The following is an 18,501-nucleotide window of genomic DNA, read 5'->3' on the forward strand; positions in this document are numbered from 1 at the left end:
CTATTCAGTGAGCAGGCAGTAAGGGGTTAAGGTAAAGGGAATCATTCAGCAGGTTTTTGTTATGTAATCTGACAGCAACATGATGTAGGGACAGAGACCCTGAATCCAGTGATGTATCACTTCCAATACTGCAGTTGGGATAGAATGACAGTTTTCTCTGCTGCAGACTAAGCAGAGCTCAGTTGTTGCGCTGTGTATAACCAGCACACACCACAGCTGTCTGTGTCCATTGTATAGTGACAGAGATCTACTAATGGTGGCCGTGGTTGGACAAGGATGCATAAGGCCATTTGTCCTGTAGTGATAATCTCCTGCTGATAAAACACTGATTGTATTGAAACAGCAAAGCACAGCCCAGTAAGTGACACATCCCTGTAATCAGGGTCTCTTCCTCTACAACATGGTGCTTTCAGATTACTAGCAAATACCTACCGACAAATTCCTTTTAAGGGGAAGAAAGATGGCTCTCTATTGCCACTTATTGGTGGCGTACCCTTTAAGTCAATGTCGACCCATTTAAGGGAATCCGTAACCATGTTTTGCCATGTTATCAGAGAACAACATGATGTAGGTACAGGGGCTTTGATGCATCATTTACTGGGCTGCTTGGTGCAGTATTGATAAAATCACAGTTTTATCTGCTGCAGATCTAACAGCTCCCTGAATGCTGAGCCTGGTATAACCCCGCCCACACCACTGATTGGCAGCTTTCTGTGTATACTGTGCATAGGCATAAAGCTGCCAATCAGTAATGAGGGCGGGGTTACATACTATAGGAAGACTACACGTCATGAGACAACTAGTCCTCTAGTGATAATCTCCATTACTCAAAGAGGAGATCCCAAAAGGGAAAAAAAAAAAAACACCTGGTTCCCGCACTGCTATACTTCAACCCTCAAATGGAGGAAATCCAGTCGATTCTAGGAGTAGGTTCCAATATCAATGCTTTATTTCATGGTACATACAAAGACAACGCGTTTCGAGGTCCATTCCATGACCTCTTCCTCAGGTCGGATGTACAAGGATGAAGACAAATCAAAGGTTGACGATTTATATCATATCAGGGTTAATTACCCCGCTGCTCACAAAGAGGAAGCTGTGGGGTGGAGTAACCAAATGCAAATACATAAACACTTCATTACAAAACGAACCAATATTAAAAGACACAATAACTTACTCCCCATAAATCACAAATTGGACTAGATTAAAAAGAAAAAACAAAACAAATTAATTTTTAAAGAAAAAAAAAACTTCTCTTACCAGAATCAAACCTATAAGGTTGTGGGGCTAAAAGTCTGTATGTGACCTGAAATCCTCCACTTTATCTAGTAGTGCTATAGGCACACTATTATATTGGACTAAAAAGAGGCATCGTCACAATGTCAAAAAAGGCTTTACGAAGCACGGCCTGTCCAGACACTGCGCTATCATGCATGGACGAGATTTTTCGGGTTTGCGGTTTTTACCTATTGACCGGGTTGATTCTAGTACCCTAACAGATTCCAGGCTTTGTGTAGAAGAGAAATATACTGGATTTATAGGTTGAATACCATAAATCCAAATGGCCTCAATGAGGTGTGCGATATCTTCGAGTGAAATTTCTTCTCAGATGCGTTTATTTTTCTGTCACTCTGAAAAGGTTTCCTGACCTCTTATGTTAGTACTGTAAGTGGAAAACCAGTCTGGTTATTCACGGTCTTGGTTTTCTGTGTATATAATGTTCACTTTTTATCTTAAATAGATGGCTCTTTTTAGTCCAATATAATAGTGTGCCTATAGCACTACTAGATAAAGTGGAGGCTTTCAGTCCACATACAGACTTTTAGCCCCACAACCTTATAGGTTTGATTCTGGTAAGAGAAGTTTTTTTTTTTTCTTTAAAAATTAAAAAAAAAAAATTTTTTGTTTTTTCTTTTTAATCTAGTCCAATTTGTGATTTATGGGGAGTAAGTTATTGTGTCTTTTAATATTGGTTCGTTTTGTAATGAAATGTTTATGTATTTGCATTTGGTTACTCCACCCCACAGCTTCCTCTTTGTGAGCAGCGGGGTAATTAACCCTGATATGATATAAACCGTCAACCTTTGATTTGTCTTCATCCTTGAACATCCGACATGAGGAAGAGGTCATGGAACGGACCTCGTAACACGCTGTCTTTGTATGTACCATGAAATAAAGCATTGATATTGGAACCTACTCCTAGAATCGACTGGATTTCCTCCATTTGAGGGTTGAAGTATAGCAGCGCGGGAACAAGGTGTTTTTTTTCCCTTTTGGGATCTCCTCTTTGAGTAATGGAAGCAGACGCTGTCTGTCTACACCCTCCTGCTGCAGCTTCATTATGGGATTGAGCGTATTTAGTAGTTGTGTGGTTACACAACCTCTGAGGGTGAGTACCCTGAACAATTCAAATTTTACTCATTATATCTGGTAAAGCCCTATGGGCGCGCTTTTGTGGTTTCTTTTATCTTTATAGTGATAATCTCCAGTGATTTTTTTGAACCATCAACAATTGGCCCAGTAAGTGATACATCACTGGAATCAGGTCTCTGCTCCTACATCATGCTGCTCTCAGATTACACAACAAAAACTTGAGGATAGATTCCCTTTAACAAGTTTTGATTCTTGAGCAGAGGTAATTTACATAACTTTTTCCCAGGAAGCATTGCCTCCACTTTTTCTTACCCCAGCTTCGTGGTCTCCACAGGAAGAAATAACCAATAACTACAACTTTTTTCTCTGTGGAAGCAACTCTGTAGCCCGTCCACTGATTGTGACTGCTGTATCGGCACATAGAGGCCGGTGATGGAGATGTCACTGCAGCATGGATGCCCGTCACTCCATGTTTATCTGTAGGGTTGTGATGGATATACCTATATTTAATGTATGATTTATTCCAAGTGACCCATTATAAATTCAGCCTTTACGTCTTGTGTACACAGGTGCTGTAAATTTGCCAGCTGCTGCTCTAGGAATGCTAATTGGAGGAATCATAATGAAGAAGTGTTGTTTTTCTGCCAAGACGATTCCTCGCTTTGCCCTGTCTGTTCTGTTCACCTCGGTCATGCTCTGCGTACCTCTGTTCTTCATGGGCTGCTCAACACAGAAGCTGGGATCCTATAGTGGCAGGTACTGAGCCTACTACAATCACACCTGCCATTTATCGGCCATGTCCCCTAAAGGGGTTTTCCAAGAATCAGCTGCAGCCACATTCAAATACGGCACAAAGGTCTGGGTTCTTGGAATTTGAGGGGGTCCTAATAGTGTGACCTCTAGTGATGAGAAAAGAAAAAACAAAAATGCTCTATGATAGAAGTAATGAGTATGGCCTAACCTACATCATCATCAAATGGCTTTTTCCATAGATACTTATGGACTGGTGAGACCAATCCTGAGAGGTTTACCAAATGCCTTTCAATATTTAGGATCTGCATGTCCTACAAATGTTCAAGTACAGGAAATTCCTTCTCGTTACAACTGTTACTTCTGACACTTCCCAAATATGGCTGCTTACTTACATATCTATATCGGATGACTTAAAATAGGTACATAATTGAATCAATGAAATTCTATGAGATTTCAGATATCAGAGCACCAGATGAAGCCTAGTTAGATGCGAAACACCTACTTATACCTATGTATACTTTATACTTTTCCCATGTTTGCAACTCCAACACAGAAATGTGAAATGCAATAGCCAGAATCCATCCTCGGCACCTCCTCCAAGCCTGAGTATCCAGCCCTTTACCTCTACATCATCCACCCCATGGTGTCTTGTGCTTTACCATAGAACTGAAGCCCAGGAGAAGGTCAGATTGATGGAAATAGCACAAGGTATGGATTACGAGATGGGCTTGATTCTCTGGCTTGCAGGAGGCGCTGGGACAACCCATGGAAGCCGTCAGCAAAAGATGAAGCCACTTATCTCAAAAATATGATGTTTGATCAATTTTGGACATCAAATTTGATGAAGGACTGTTTCTAAGAGTTTTCCCAAGGAATATTTTTTTCAGGTGGTTTTGGAATAGATAAGCTTAAAAAACACCTGAAAAATTGCTCAAAATCGCGTGAAAGACTCTTTGTATTCACTTCTATTGAAAAACAACTTGCTGGTCATACATTCCGGCTTTTGATCGGCTTTTGATCACTTCTTCCGTAAACGCTAAGAGTTTAAAACTAGTGACCCGTCCAGTCTAGTGATCCACTCCATACTTTACAACAGAAGTAAAAGGGAAGGGTAGAAAAACGCCTGGGCGTTACTTTGTGTGTTTAATAAGGACTTTTAAGGCTTTTGAGCTATTCTTTGCTTAATGGCAATAAAAAAATGCAATAAAAAGGCCCAAAAGGTGGTAGAAAATATTTTCATAAAGTTAGTAAGAAATACATTAACAAATATCAGGAAATGTCAACAAAAAACCACCAAGAAAACATCAGCATTTCCTGAACCAGTTTCCATTTTTCACCGACTGAAAAAACCTTCTGTAAATATACTCTTAAAGAATAAACCTAGGTTATGCCGTGTAAACTAGTAGTTGACGAAATAAGCTAAAAAGTTGGCATCCTTATAGATACTTGTCTCCTATCTAAACACTATAAATTATATTTATGAGTTGAATTCTTCTTCAACATCTCAATATTTGTTCAAATACCACACGCGCCTCATAATATTTGGCACAGATACAATCTAACGTACTTAACATTAATTATAATAATATTGTATTCCCTTCCATGTTTTCTTTATCCAAGAATGGGGTCGTCCAGCCCAGTGTAGGTTTTTGGCACATACTGCAGCATGCTGATTCTGTGTGGAATATTGTTCCATCGAGAGAAATGGATGAGAATCTAGACGCACATGACAAGTCACAGATACACCATACTGTGTGCACAATTTTAGGCAGTATGTTTTTTTTTTAATGAATAATTTTGTTACTGAACAACTACTGGGCTGCCGGTTAATCCAAAAGACCAATAAACCTGAATATTTAAGAAAGTGTAAGTCTGCCATTTAAGTAAGGCCCAGAAGGTCTTAGACTTTGTCCCGTACCACTGGTGGAAGAAAGAGTCTTCTAGAAACTTGCAGTAGGTTTGGGAGTTGATTTTGATTCCATCTTCAACCCAACAAGGTCCAACTGGCTCATCTTTAATAATACCAGCCCACAGCAGTACCACACCTCCACCTTGGTGGCACCTGAGTGGAAGTGAATGTCTGTCCCCGTTTCTGATCCAGCCATGGACCCATCCATCTGGTCTATCCAGAGTCACTCTCATCTCATCAGTCCATAAAACCTTTGAAAAAATCTGTCTTCAGTTGTCTCTTGGCCCAGTCTTAATGTATCACCTTCTATGTGGAGTTCAGTGGTGGTCTAGTTTCAGCCTTCCTTACCTCCTCCATGTCTCTGAGCACTGAACAGCTTGAACTTCTGGCCTTTAGGGAGGTTGCCATCCTGGAATATGACAGCACTGGAAAATAATGCCTTCCCGGTCACTCCACATTTGATTATTCTTCAGTCTTTGGCAGTTAATGTCTGTCTTTTTTTCACAACACACTTTTCGTGACCCAGATGACTATTTGCAACAAAACTTTTGCTGGTTCTGTTATCACGCTTCAATATCTTGGCGGCATCCATCGATAAGACAATTTTTCACTAATCAGGGTCAGTTAAATCTCTTTTTTGGCCCATTTTGCCAGAGGAAAGTCAGCTGTCTATTAATTCTACACCCCTTGATAAAGGGTGTTGTATCCTCAGGCCTCACCTCCTCATTACACTAATACACATCACCTGATCTGCTTCATCCAATAAACATTGAAGTTGGAAAATCTGAATAAAACTGATATGGTTAAAATAGTGTACGTGGCCAATTGATGACCGCTAGAATCAGAGCCAAATAACTGTGTGTTTTCCTCATTGTTACGATATGGCAAGCTGGATTACTTGTCAAAAATTTGGACTGGGCTGAATACCCCGTAATGAGTACCCAGACGTCAGTCACCCACTGTTATAAATTAGTCATGACTGTTACTTTTAAGAGTTTGTTCAACCAAAAAATTGTGATATTTTTCAGTACGAATATGACCTGCATTCAGCAGTGTGCTTGCCCAGAACACACTTTTCACCCAGTGTGTGGGTCTGATGGAGTGGAATACCTGTCCCCCTGCCATGCAGGATGTAGTACATTTAATACTTATACATCGGTGAGTAACCCATACAAAAGTGATTATATTCCTGTATGTTGTATTTACTACTGTGCCAAGATTATTGGTTTAGGGCCAAATTATAGGAAGGGAAAAATGGCCAAATACCCTGGGATCTGAACCACCCGGCACCCGGTCTCAACCTCTCTTTTGTGGATTTGGACCATAAATGCGCCATCTGTCTGCACTTTATTCTAGAAAAAAAAACAGTGGTCAAACATGTTAACCCCCTTACGACATCTGGCATAATGGCACGCCGATTTCGGACATCCGCTTTTTGATTGCGGCTCACCGATGGGTCAGCATGACAACCAGAGGTCTGACGCTGACCTCTATGGTTGGCATTGCTGGATTGCTATGAATGCCGCCCCGTGGTCATAGCAAGTGAGCATTTCTGCTACACCCAGGTGATCATCGCCTGTTTGTAGCAGAGGCAATCAAAGTAGTGCAGCTTCTGGTCTCGCATGGAGATTATTGAAGCATGCATAAAGTAAAAAAAAAAATGTATGAATCCCGCTGACAAATTCCCTTTACTAATGCGTGGTCTTATAACAAATGCATGGATTGTCCATCTACGTGGAAGTTTGAGGGTCTGTGCACAAAAAATGACCTGCGTTTTACCTGCGGATTTAGTGCAGATCTACTGTGGATTTTGTGCAGATTTTGTGCAGATTTCACCTGCGTTTTTACACCTGCAGATTCCTATAACGGAAGAGGTTTGCAAATGCTGCGGAATCCGCACAAAGAATTGACATGCTGCAAATGTAAAATCGCAGCAAATCTGCACATTGAATATAATGGTACTGTACACCGCAGCAGAATCCGCAACGTACTGTGCACACACCGTAAATCTTACTTTGTGTCATGCTTTGGCCTCTAAAGAATTGTTATCTGTTACTGGTCATCACAAGGCTGCCTTCTTTATTAATCCAGGTATATACAAACTGCTCGTGCATCAGTGATGGCAGTGATACTGGGGGAACGGCGCAGTCAGGCTCCTGCCCCGTGAGCTGTGCCCATCTCCTGCTTCCAGTAATGTTCCTCATCTCATTCGCTGGACTTGTTGCCTGTCTGTCCCATAATCCTCTTTATATGATGGTCTTAAGGTATGTAGGAAAGATAGAGGACAAAATGGATGGTCATGAAAGAGTACCAACCATTTAATTTCATCATACTTTTTTTCGTAGGGTGGTACCACAGGAGGAGAAATCATTTGCAATCGGAATTCAGTTTCTACTGATGAGACTTTTAGGTGAGTTATGGTGAAAAGGGAACAAAGAAAAGCTCAGTCTTCCATCACTGACCTTTTTTTTAAAGACTCTGTCTCATTATCCGATCTTCAGGAACACACTGCTCCACAGAGTCCTGTTTGACAGGAGGTGGTGGGGGAGGAGTTGTGCTCCTTGTGGGCTGGCAGCAGGGGCACTGCGATTTGCTCTCAATTCTCCAAAAAGGGATGTTCTCCAGCTCCAAAGGAAAGTAGATAAAACTTAGGCTTTAATCATATAAGATAACAAAAATTGGGAGAATGTGCACATATTATAAAAAGATTATGGGTTATTCTACCAGAAACACATAACAATTATGGGTTTTCTTTTTTTATATGTGCCCATTCTCCCAATATTTTTTCTCCTATATGATTAAAGGCCGCGTTTTCACTACTTTCCATGGGGTTGAAGAACATTCCCTTTTGGACCATTGAGAGCTTTTTGACCTGTAGCCAGACTACTTTATACTCTGTGCACCCCACCCAGACCACAGACTGCCCACCCTGGAGGTCTCTTGGAGACTTACCTCTATAGCACTGCGATTTGGCCAGCTTCAGAACCCTGTGCTTGCAAGCTCTATAGCAAAGAACTTGCAAGCGCATGCTCCGCAACCTAGGAAGCCATAGACTGCAGAGGTGGCCGGTAAATTTGGCAACAATATCTAACCCGTAAAATGAAGAAGCCCTCTATTCCTAGGGGCAGAGGGGATTTTTAATAAAAGGTAGACTGAAAAAATTCTTGGTTTTGCAAGCAATTTGCAATTTTACCAACCTATGGTGATGAAAAACCCTCCTTTAAATAGGTCATCATTTCCGCATTTTACTTTGACATGCACATTGAGATGCTATATAGACTTATACTTGTCTCTATGAGTCTACAGGACTCTTATAATTAAAGTCTTTACAAATAAAAGCTTGGTCACATATCAGATATAGATCGAGCCCCAAGAGATTAATCAGTCGTATGATTCAGATCATCATATGCATTAAAGTAATCAACTATTAGGCTGCGTGCATACGTTGCAGTTTTTTAGCGTTTTCGAGGCTTTTTTTACATGCGAAATCGCCGTGAAAACGCAAAAAAACGCATCCCATGCAATACTATGGAATTTCGCAATGCTGTGCTAATGCTGCGGAATCGCATAGCGGAAAAATCCACAGCATGCTCATTCTTTTTGCGGAATCGCGGGGATTCCGCACCCATAGGATTGCATTGAAATGCTCACTTTACAAATGTGGCTATGCCCTCCATGCGCAAAGTAAGCGGAAAATGTGCGGATGGTACCCAGGGTCTGGAGGAGAGGAGACTCTCCTCCATGCCTTGGGTACCATAATCCTGTAAAATATAGAATAAAAATAAAAAATATTGTTATTCTCACCTTTCGACGGCCCCCGATCTCCTTCCCGCCTCTCTCGCGAGCGCGACGTCATTGCAGGTCCTTCTCGCAAAGCATTACTGGGACCGGAAGAAGCCGGGGGTGCCGCAGAGCAGATCGGGGGCCGTCGGAAGGTGAGAATAACAATATTTTTTATTATTTTTTACATCCTATCTTTTACTACTGATGCTGCATAGGCGGCCTCAATAGTAAAAAGTTGGTCACACTCGTCAAACACTATGTTTGACGAGTGTGACCAACCTGTCAATCGGTTTTCCAAGCGATGCAACAGATCGCTTGGAAAACTCTAGCATTCTGCAAGCTAATTACGCTTGCAAAACGCTAGTTTTTTGCGGGACTTCTGTATGCGAATTTCCCACGATTTTACCGCAGCAGGGAGTTGCAGAATTGCCGCGGAAATTTCCACGGTAATTCTGCACGTGTGCACATAGCCTTAATGTCGCACAACCAACCTCTAAAAATCAAGCCATAAGATAAAATAGGTAGGCAGAACCAGAGCCTTCCTAATTTCCTCCTAGTTGCCAACATCGCTCCTGGTCTACAAATCTGAAGAGGTGCTATCGATTCCAGCAGATAGGAGAGCTTGTTCAGTACTCTGGTCGGTGGCCATGGACTTCTGACATGGCTGCTGGACCTGAGCTGTGCAAATCTTTTGATCATCTCTAAATCCAACCAATCAAACTTTTGAAAGCAACCTGCCAGACGTCAGCCATCCATAACTATATTCGAAACTGACTTCAAATAATCTGATGTCACATCTGATTTCACCTCGTTGTATTTGTTATTTCTCAGCATGGCTCCCAGCCCCAGCCATTTTTGGACTGGTCATTGATTCTACTTGCATGCAGTGGTCTACATCTTCCAGCCTGAAAAGAGGAGCATGTCGATATTATGACAATGACCTTCTAAGGAACAGGTACTATAATGACTTAGTATATAATAATCACTAGATTGGCCATACAGCATGGAGGTCCTGATTCTGAACACAACCAGAGGATTTCCACAGGGACTTTAGACTCCTTGTGCTTTACACAATTACTTCAAGTGCTCACCGAGTTGTAGGGTTCATCCAGTACTACAATAATAATGGCTTATCATTGGGGTAGGTCATCAACATCAGATCGGTGGGGGTCCTAGAACCTGCAATCCAACTGATCAGCAGTTTCCAGTTCCGGTAGAGGCTGGATGTAAACACTGTACAGAGAAGAAATGCACAGCTCCATACACTGTGTAGTGGCCGCTCCTGGGTACTGCAGATCAGCTCCTTTGTACATAAGAGCTGAACTGCAGTACCCAGTAGCGGCCACTAAACAGTGTACAGAGTTTAGTGTATTTTATAGATTTTGTAGGAATAGGAGAAGTACCTCCAGAATTATTATTTCTTTGGGAGGAGGAGAAATATCACATGCACATACAATGTATTACATCGCATCCAAATACAAACATTTTTAGGGACTGTCCCCTGAAAACTACGGTGCCTTCCACGGATCATCTGTTATTGATGGAGAACGCTGTTCCAGGCCAGACATTTAGTATGCATTGGTCTTCATTATTATTTACTAACTACAGAAATAATGCTCTTCATAAATAACCCCCATTCTAGGTCAACTAACTCCCTGGGGGGTGGGCCCGATATGTAAGCCTCGCTCTATGAAGTTCACATTTTCTAACAGAGTAAATGGGCGAAAGTTATTTTTATTAAGTTGCAATATGTCTGAAACACAATGATGTGCTATGTTAGAATCAATGCCCCATAGAGTAACTATCAGGGCCTTATGTCATCTCAGCAATGTATAGTGCCAGACGCCACCAATAATTCAATTAGCTCTGTTGGCAACGTAGCGTCTGCTGCTCCATGTCTCCTAGTGCTTCATAACTAATAGTCCTGTAACAGTCATGGAAAGCATGTACCATGAACATAAAGTTATGGGATAGGATGAGCTAATAATCCTCTCTCCGTAGGTATCTTGGTCTTCAGATGGGATACAAAGGCTTGGGATTACTTCTGCTTAGCTGCATTGCCTGGAAGGTAAAGAAGAGCAGAGAATACGATTTACAAGAGAAGGATTCTGGCGTGGCATAGCTTCTCCCCTGCATAGCTCAGGCTGCTGGACTAAAACCTTTCCTTATAACTGTACTCCTCAGGGGCCGGACTCTGCCAGAGCCCCTCCTAGCAATACAAAGTACAAAGCTGAGGTTATGATCAGCTGAGCAGCACATGTTCCCAATTGCAAGGAGAGGACAATCCAACGTTTACCTGGAAAACAAGACAAAAGTCCCCTTTCCACAGCTCAGCATACATGATATGATGAGAAGAACGCACAGACATACAAGTCACATTGTGCTTATTGTCACAAACATGTATATATAGCCATCCCTCCTGATCCAGTGTATGTGAATGGGAGCAATTGTGGTTAAGGAGGTGGAATAATTGTATTAATTCCGTCATTGCCAAGTTTTTCTACAATTCATGAGCATTCGAAGTGGAATCATAGAAGGATCAGTCTGATCTAAGGCTCTTATACATCTCAGCAATACTGCATCCAGATTTCAGTGGTCAAACCAGAATATAAGGCGAACGGCTGGGCTGCAACCAAAGCTGAGCACGGAAGATGAAGAGACAGGGAATTATCAGAGACAGATGTGAAGCTTGTGTTCAGTATTCCATCTTCCAGAAAAGCGAAAGATTTCTCTGTAATCACAATCTCGGAGACTGCAGGAAGGAGTCTTGTGCTGCTGAGGATAATGTGCATTGTGCCAAAGGGAAATGCAGCAAAATCTACCAGCAGAGCATTATGGCGCAGAGAGAGCGGAACAGATTGATAGATACATTTGTAGGCTGGATCTAGTATAACTTGTAATTTACTGATTAAAAGCCCTTCAGGATCTATGCTTAAGAGTCCAGTGGGTGGTACTAATCATTGATTGCTATTATTTCTGCATGCATACTCATCCAGGCCAGCTTTCAGTCATTGATGGACACCACCCATTGGACAACTCTCCAACAAAACTATAGATCATCCTGCTTAGCTTTTCCCTCTCTATGATATTCGGCTGGCAGGCTGAACAGCATGTTCAATGTGGCAGTGTTCACATTAAGTAGGCCTAATGATAGCTCCAAACTCAACAAGTGCATTAACATAGCTGATCCTTTCTGTCCCTGGAAGGTCTGATGAGTTCACCAGCAGCTTATTCCCCTTCCATCATTGTAAAAAAAATCAAGCACGCTCAGGCTCATTGAGTTTGCATGTGTATGAGGAATTTGTGAAAGCTGGCTTCCTGCTAGGACTTGTGCACATGACCGTATTTTCGGTCTGAGTACAATCCGACAACATCAGAACAATGTTATTCTATGGAGTAATGCACATGTTGCAGCATGCCTGAGTTGGATCCAATTATCGGATCGCACTTGGCCATTCAAGTCAATGAGTCAGTAATAAAAAAAAATTGGACTGCACTCGGATGACATCTGAGTGCAGTCCAATTATCATAGGCTGATAGAATGGGGAAGACGGAGACTTTTTTTTTCAATCTTGTCCTCATTTGAGAAAATTGATCAAACTCTGAACGTGTGAACATGGCCTAAAGGTGAGAAAGTGCATAATAAAGTTTCCTTTTCATTTGTATTAAAGAGAAGTAAATAATAACAAAAAAAGCTTTAAGTCAATTTTCCATCTGAATTATTAAAAGCTAAAAATATATTTATTATAGTTATATAATCACAGAAAACTACAAATCAAAAAACAAAACACATGAGGCCTTTACATTTGTCTAATTTTTTATACTTTTCAGCTGTTTTTCATTTCGAGTCTAATTTACATGTGATTTCTTATATATATTTTCATTGCCATCATGGGCCGAGTTTAGGGTTTTCAAATGTATTTGCGACTTTTTTAAAAAGTTACACAATTTATTACAAATGTCCTTCCTGCTGGAGTCATTTGAAACACATTTAGGCACAAATTTTATGTCATTTTAGCGGTTCACGAGCTTAAAAAGTCACAAAATCATTTAAAGGCAAATATAAAGATCATTTTTTAATCATTCTGTGCAACATTCATGCGCCACTTTGATGAATTTGTTGCAAAAAAGAAAAAAATATTTGCGCATAACGCAAGACAAAAAAAAAAAAAAGAAAAGTAAACTTTAAAAAAACCGTAACTGATGAATCCGGCCCGTGGTTTGCAAGTGTCATAAAATAGAAATGTACAAAATATTGAACTTGTCTGCATTACCACCCGTATGTTGTGCGTCAGCCGTTGCCATCCTGCCCTCTAGCGGTGCTGTCATTAGCGCGTATAAAATAAAGCACAAGTCACAAAGTTCAAAACCAGACCACCCAATCCCTGCAAAGAAGTTCATGGAAAATGTGCAGAGAAATCCATAAAGGTTATATTATATAGTATGCAAGCTTGATATCACTCTTAATTGGCATGTGTCACCGCCAAACTGAAAAGTCAGCTAATTAAACATCTATATAAGGCCAGGGTCACATGGGCGATGATTCTCTAGGCTCGATTATACTCTGATCAAACTCTGTCAGAGTTTGATCCGAGTGTCATCTTAGGCTAGTTTCACATTTGCGCTTTATAGCGCTGCGACGGCCTGCGCACGGCCGCCACTAAGCTCCGCCCCCTCCCGGCTCCCTGCCCGCCCCATCCGGTCATCGCCTCCTACTAGCGCACATGGGCGCTTGTGATCTGCGCACCCTATCTTTAGCATAGGGTGCGCAGATCATGCGCTGGCCGTGCGCTAGCAGGATTTTGCCGTGCGCTGCGCACTTTTGAAGGTGCGCCGTGCGCGCCGAAATGCAACATGCTGCGTTCAGCGCACACGGGCGCACCTTCAAAGGTGCGCAGCGCACACCAAAATCCTGCTAGCGCACGGCCAGCGCACGATCTGCGCACCCTATGCTAAAGATAGGGTGCGCAGGTCGCAAGCGCCCATGTGTGCTAGTAGGAGGCGATGACCGGATGGGGCGGGCAGGGAGCCGGGAGGGGGCGGGGCTTAGTGGCGGCCGTGCGCAGGCCGTCGCAGCGCTATAAAGCGCAAATGTGAAACTAGCCTTACTGTGATCCGATTCTCTTGCATGAGATCATTGCATCACAGGTGCAGAGAAGATGGAGAACTTAAATTCTCCATCTTCTCCATTGTCTCTGTTAGCGTAGATTGCATGGCACTGATATGACATTTGAGTGCAGTCCGATGTTTTACACGCACCCTTAGACTTGAATAGGTGCACCAGATCCGATTATCGCAGCCCCTCGCATCATGCTACGATTTTGTTTCTCATGCCGATTTGGTATGCGCCGAAAAAACCCCCGCAGCTCTGCACTGCCCCATAGTATAACACTGGGCCTACTGCTATGTGACGAAACGCTGGATAGCACTCATCCGATGTGTACGCTCGTGTGAGGGAGTCCTAGAAGCATACTGGTAAAATACATTTTAGGCCACATGCACACATTTGGTGAGTTTTTTTACCTCCGTACTTGTAAGCCAAAACCAGGAGTGGGTGATAATACAGAAGTGGTGACGGGTTTCTATTATACTTTTCCTCTGACTGTTCCACTCCTGGTTTTGGCTTATAGATACTGTGGTAAAAAAAACTCATCAAATACTCAATGTGGGCACATGGCCTTAGAAATGTAGTTGCAGAAAAAAAAATCACTTTGAATCACAAGGTGTGACTCTGATCTCCAGCTCCTGCTTGTCACTACACATAGAGGTGCAGAAGCCAGAGATCAGAGCATGCCCATATCCACACTGAAGGTGTGCTGCTTGGCTCCTGAAGTGTTAGTGCCTAAGCGCAGGAACAGGGTTTAGTGAGCACTTGCTATGAAATAGCAAGCACTGTCAATCAAGCTGAGGGACAATAGCCACGCCAAAGGTGCACTGAGCTACTGGCCATGCAAAGGGTGTACTGAGCTATTGGCCATGACAAGGGTGCACTGGGCTTTTGGCCATGAGAAGTGTGCACCGAGCTATTGGCCACACCATGGGTGCACCAAGCTGTTGGCCATGCCAAGGGTGCACCTAGCTATTGGCCATAACAAGGGTACATTGGAGCATTCTTATTTGCATATGTAGTAAAAGTGAATTTTTCTTCAACTAAACTGTATGTTACTGGTTTGGCTTTAAGGTGGCAAAGTCGCCTATATAAGTATTTAATTAGCTGAATTTGGAGTTTGGAGGTGACACACTCCCTTTAAAAATCTATTCTGAAAGTCTGTGAAGTATCACCGCTCTCCACATCTGCAATAAATACACATCATACGAACACCCAGCAGTGCCACATCATCTGCAGTAGGTTATGTAAAATACACTAAGAAATCATCCAAAGGGTTGAATGGATGCGTCTTACCGTTCCAACAAAGAATATTCGCAGGCTGCACCCTTGTGTCTCTCCAAGACCAATAGCCAGGTCAGGACAAAACTCCCTTCCATCCAGAAGTGCTCAGTCCACCCAGCATGCCAATCCAGCTCTGCCACATTGCTCCGTCAGGAGGACTGCAGCTGTGCTTGTACCTAAAGGAATCACAAAACAGGAATTAAATGGGTGAAATCCTGAAAAAGGAGATTTCCCCTTTCATTGTATAGAACATACAGGATGTGGCTTTCGCACACATCAGGACGTTTTACAGGAGCGTCCATTTCAGCTGCATCAGAAACCAGGTTGCAAGTTTCCTACCTCTGGATTATTGCTCCAACGTGTATATATACGACATAAAAAAGAAGGGTGGAGGCGTTCCCTGCCGTGTAGAAAAGTCATTGTAAATACTGTGTACTGGGGTGTGTGTATAATATGGACCCAATGGACGATACAAAGCCCATGTTTTAGCTCCGGTAAATATTGCAGTCATTCTGTTCTGTTTTCACTGATAACCGAACATTGGTAAACTGTTAATATATTTGTATGTAAATTATATAAAAACCTTTATATGTATTTACAAAGTCTCCTGTCTGTTTCTTTGTAGATTGGGGGGGCGACCATAATACAAAACATAATGGACCCCACGTGGCAGTATAGCGTGCCAAGCTCTCCTGGCATTTACCCACAAAGGAACTGACTGAGGGTTCTCCATTTGCCCTGAAAAACACGTAGGACATTAATCTCGCTTCCTCACACATTAATATTCTTCACAACTTGTGCTGTCACACACTATCTGTAGGCAGCTCTCACACATTTCACTTTTGCTGCATTCATGGTAAAATTGTAATGTTTTCCCATAATTGTCTGCAAAAATACACAATGCAGCTGCAGCGTGTAAATGCAGTCTTAAAATTTCTTTAGTGTCTCTATTTCTAAGGCCAAGCTGTGATCTCCTCTCAGTATCCAGATTCACCACAAAATGGCTGCTGCATTCCCTGCTTCAGTTTTTATATAGGCGATGATAGTCCCTCGTGATTGGCTGTGCTATACCATATGATGTCTTAGTTGCCAGGCATTATAGGAGAATCCTTCCTGAGATCATGTGCGCCTTCTCTGGCTGATGCAATCTGCTACATTGTGTTTTATGGCAGCAGCAATTTAAGGCAATTTGTGTATTGTGCATCACAAATTTTTCCAAAATGCCGTGATCAACGAAATTCGAAAAATTTTGAACAAATTCATTTCACATTACATCAATTTGATCATTTCTATTGATTATGGATGAGATTGTCTGGGGTCCAAACTCCCAAACCTCCACCCATCAGCTGATACCTTCTCAGGAAGTGGATCTATTCCAAGAGTGGGCAATTACTTTTCACGAGGGGCCACATGAGAGACCGTGATTGCTGTGGAGGGCTGAACCAATAGGCTAAAATTTATTCTGCTCAATATTAATATTAATATATTACATTTTATTATTATTTTATGTTAATATTAACTGTATCACTTAATATTGAGCAGAATAAAATATGCTGACGCTTCTGTATATACAGTATGATCTTACACACAGCTCCCTATATACAATATCATCCCATACGCAGCCCTCTATATACAGTATAATCTCACACACAGCCCCCTATATACAGTATGAGCCCACCATCCCTATATATAGCATGAGCCCCACACAGCCCCCTATATACAGTATGAGCCCCAACACAGCCCTCTTAAATACAGCATAATCCCCCACAGTGCCTCCTATATACTGTACAATGAGTCCCCACATAGCCTTCCTATATACAGTATGAACCCTCACACAGTTTCACTATATAGAGTGTAAGCCCCTACATAGTTCCCCTATATACAGTATGAGCCCCCTCATAGCATCCCTATATACAGTTTTAGCCTACAGACTGTCTCCTTATATGGTATGAGCCCCACATAGTCCCCCTGTATACAGTATGAGTTCTCACATAGCCTCCCTGTATACAGTATGAGTTCTCACATAGCCTCCCTATATACATTATGAGCCCATACATAGTCTTGCTATATACACTATGAGCCCCCAAACAGTCCACCTACATACAGTATGAGCCCCCTCATAGCATCCTCATATGCAGTATGAGCCCGTAGACTATCCAGCTATAGGGTATGAGCACAACACAGTACCCCTATATATAGTATGAGCCCTCACATAGCCTCTCTATATACAGTGCCTTGCAAAAGTATTCGGCCCCCTGGAACTTTTCTACCTTTTCCCACATATTATGCTTCAAACATAAAAATACCAAATGTATCTGTGGAAAGAGCTGAAAACTGCTGTTCAAAAAGATCTCCATCCAACCTCACTGAGCCCGAGCTGTTTGCCTAGGAAGAATGGGCAAGAATTTCAATCTCTCGATGTACAGAACTGATAGAGACATACCCCAAGCGACTTGCATCTATAATCGCAGCAAAAGGTGGCGCAACAAAGTATTAAGTTAAAGGGGCCGAATAATATTGCACGCCCCACTTTTCAGTTTTTGTATTTCCACAAAAATTTAAAATAACCAATAAATTTCGTTCAACTTCACAGTTGTGTCCCACTTGCTGTTGAGTCCCCACCAAAAATTTACATTTGATATCGTTATGTTTGAAGCATGATATGTGGGAAAAGGATGAATAGCTCCAGGGGGCCGAGTAGTTTCGCAAGGCACTGTAAAGTATGAGTCCATAAATAACTTCCTTATATATAGTACGAGTCCTCCCAAAGACTCCCTATATACAATATGAACCCCAAAAAAGCCTCACTATATACAGATTGAGCCCACACACAGCACTCCCTATACACAGTGTAAATATTCACATAGCCCTTATATACGGTCTGGGCCCCACATAGTCCCCTATATATAGAATGAAGTCCCACATATCCCTCTATATACAGAAACACATCCCAGACACATTCACAGATATAAAACTTAAACCACATACTCACTTTGCTCCCGTGCCTCTGGTGACCTACTCCACGCAAGATTTCAGTTTGTCGCCCCCCCCATCCCAAACACGTAGGCGAGTTGTACACTTAGTCATGTACTAACAAGCTCTTCTAACTTCTTTCAATGTTCAGTGAAAAACAGAGAAGCAGAAGAGAAGCTCGTTGTCACGTGACCGTAAGTGTGAAAATCACATGAGTGACGCGGATATGTGATGACTGGAACCTGCAAGCAGAGCTGAATCCTGCCAGTGAGGATATGACAAGCTGTTAGGATTGGCTGCAGGGCTTGATTTTATAATT

General features: G+C 42.1%; 1 protein-coding gene and 1 long non-coding RNA gene across 3 annotated transcripts in view; one reads left to right on the forward strand and one right to left on the reverse strand.

Moving 5' to 3' along the window:
• SLCO2A1 (solute carrier organic anion transporter family member 2A1) overlaps positions 1-13,001 on the forward strand; it is a 71,774-nt gene extending 58,773 nt beyond the window's left edge. Inside the window, exons 9-14 of the mRNA XM_073576536.1 lie at positions 2,943-3,129; positions 6,064-6,193; positions 7,127-7,299; positions 7,381-7,445; positions 9,650-9,773; positions 10,820-13,001. Coding sequence (XP_073432637.1) covers positions 2,943-3,129; positions 6,064-6,193; positions 7,127-7,299; positions 7,381-7,445; positions 9,650-9,773; positions 10,820-10,940 — 800 coding nt within the window. The 3' untranslated portion in view covers positions 10,941-13,001. The remainder of the gene's footprint in view (positions 1-2,942; positions 3,130-6,063; positions 6,194-7,126; positions 7,300-7,380; positions 7,446-9,649; positions 9,774-10,819) is intronic.
• The window catches only part of LOC141091137 (uncharacterized), a 69,146-nt gene that overhangs the window by 14,621 nt on the left and 36,024 nt on the right, over positions 1-18,501 (reverse strand). For both annotated transcript variants that reach the window (XR_012232426.1, XR_012232427.1), the window contains exon 2: positions 15,222-15,385. This is a non-coding gene — a long non-coding RNA (uncharacterized lncRNA). The remainder of the gene's footprint in view (positions 1-15,221; positions 15,386-18,501) is intronic.

Source organism: Dendrobates tinctorius, unplaced genomic scaffold (assembly GCF_039654945.1).
Source record: "Dendrobates tinctorius isolate UK_male_01 unplaced genomic scaffold, ASM3965494v1 ptg000049l, whole genome shotgun sequence".
NCBI classification, from domain to species: Eukaryota; Metazoa; Chordata; class Amphibia; order Anura; family Dendrobatidae; genus Dendrobates; species Dendrobates tinctorius.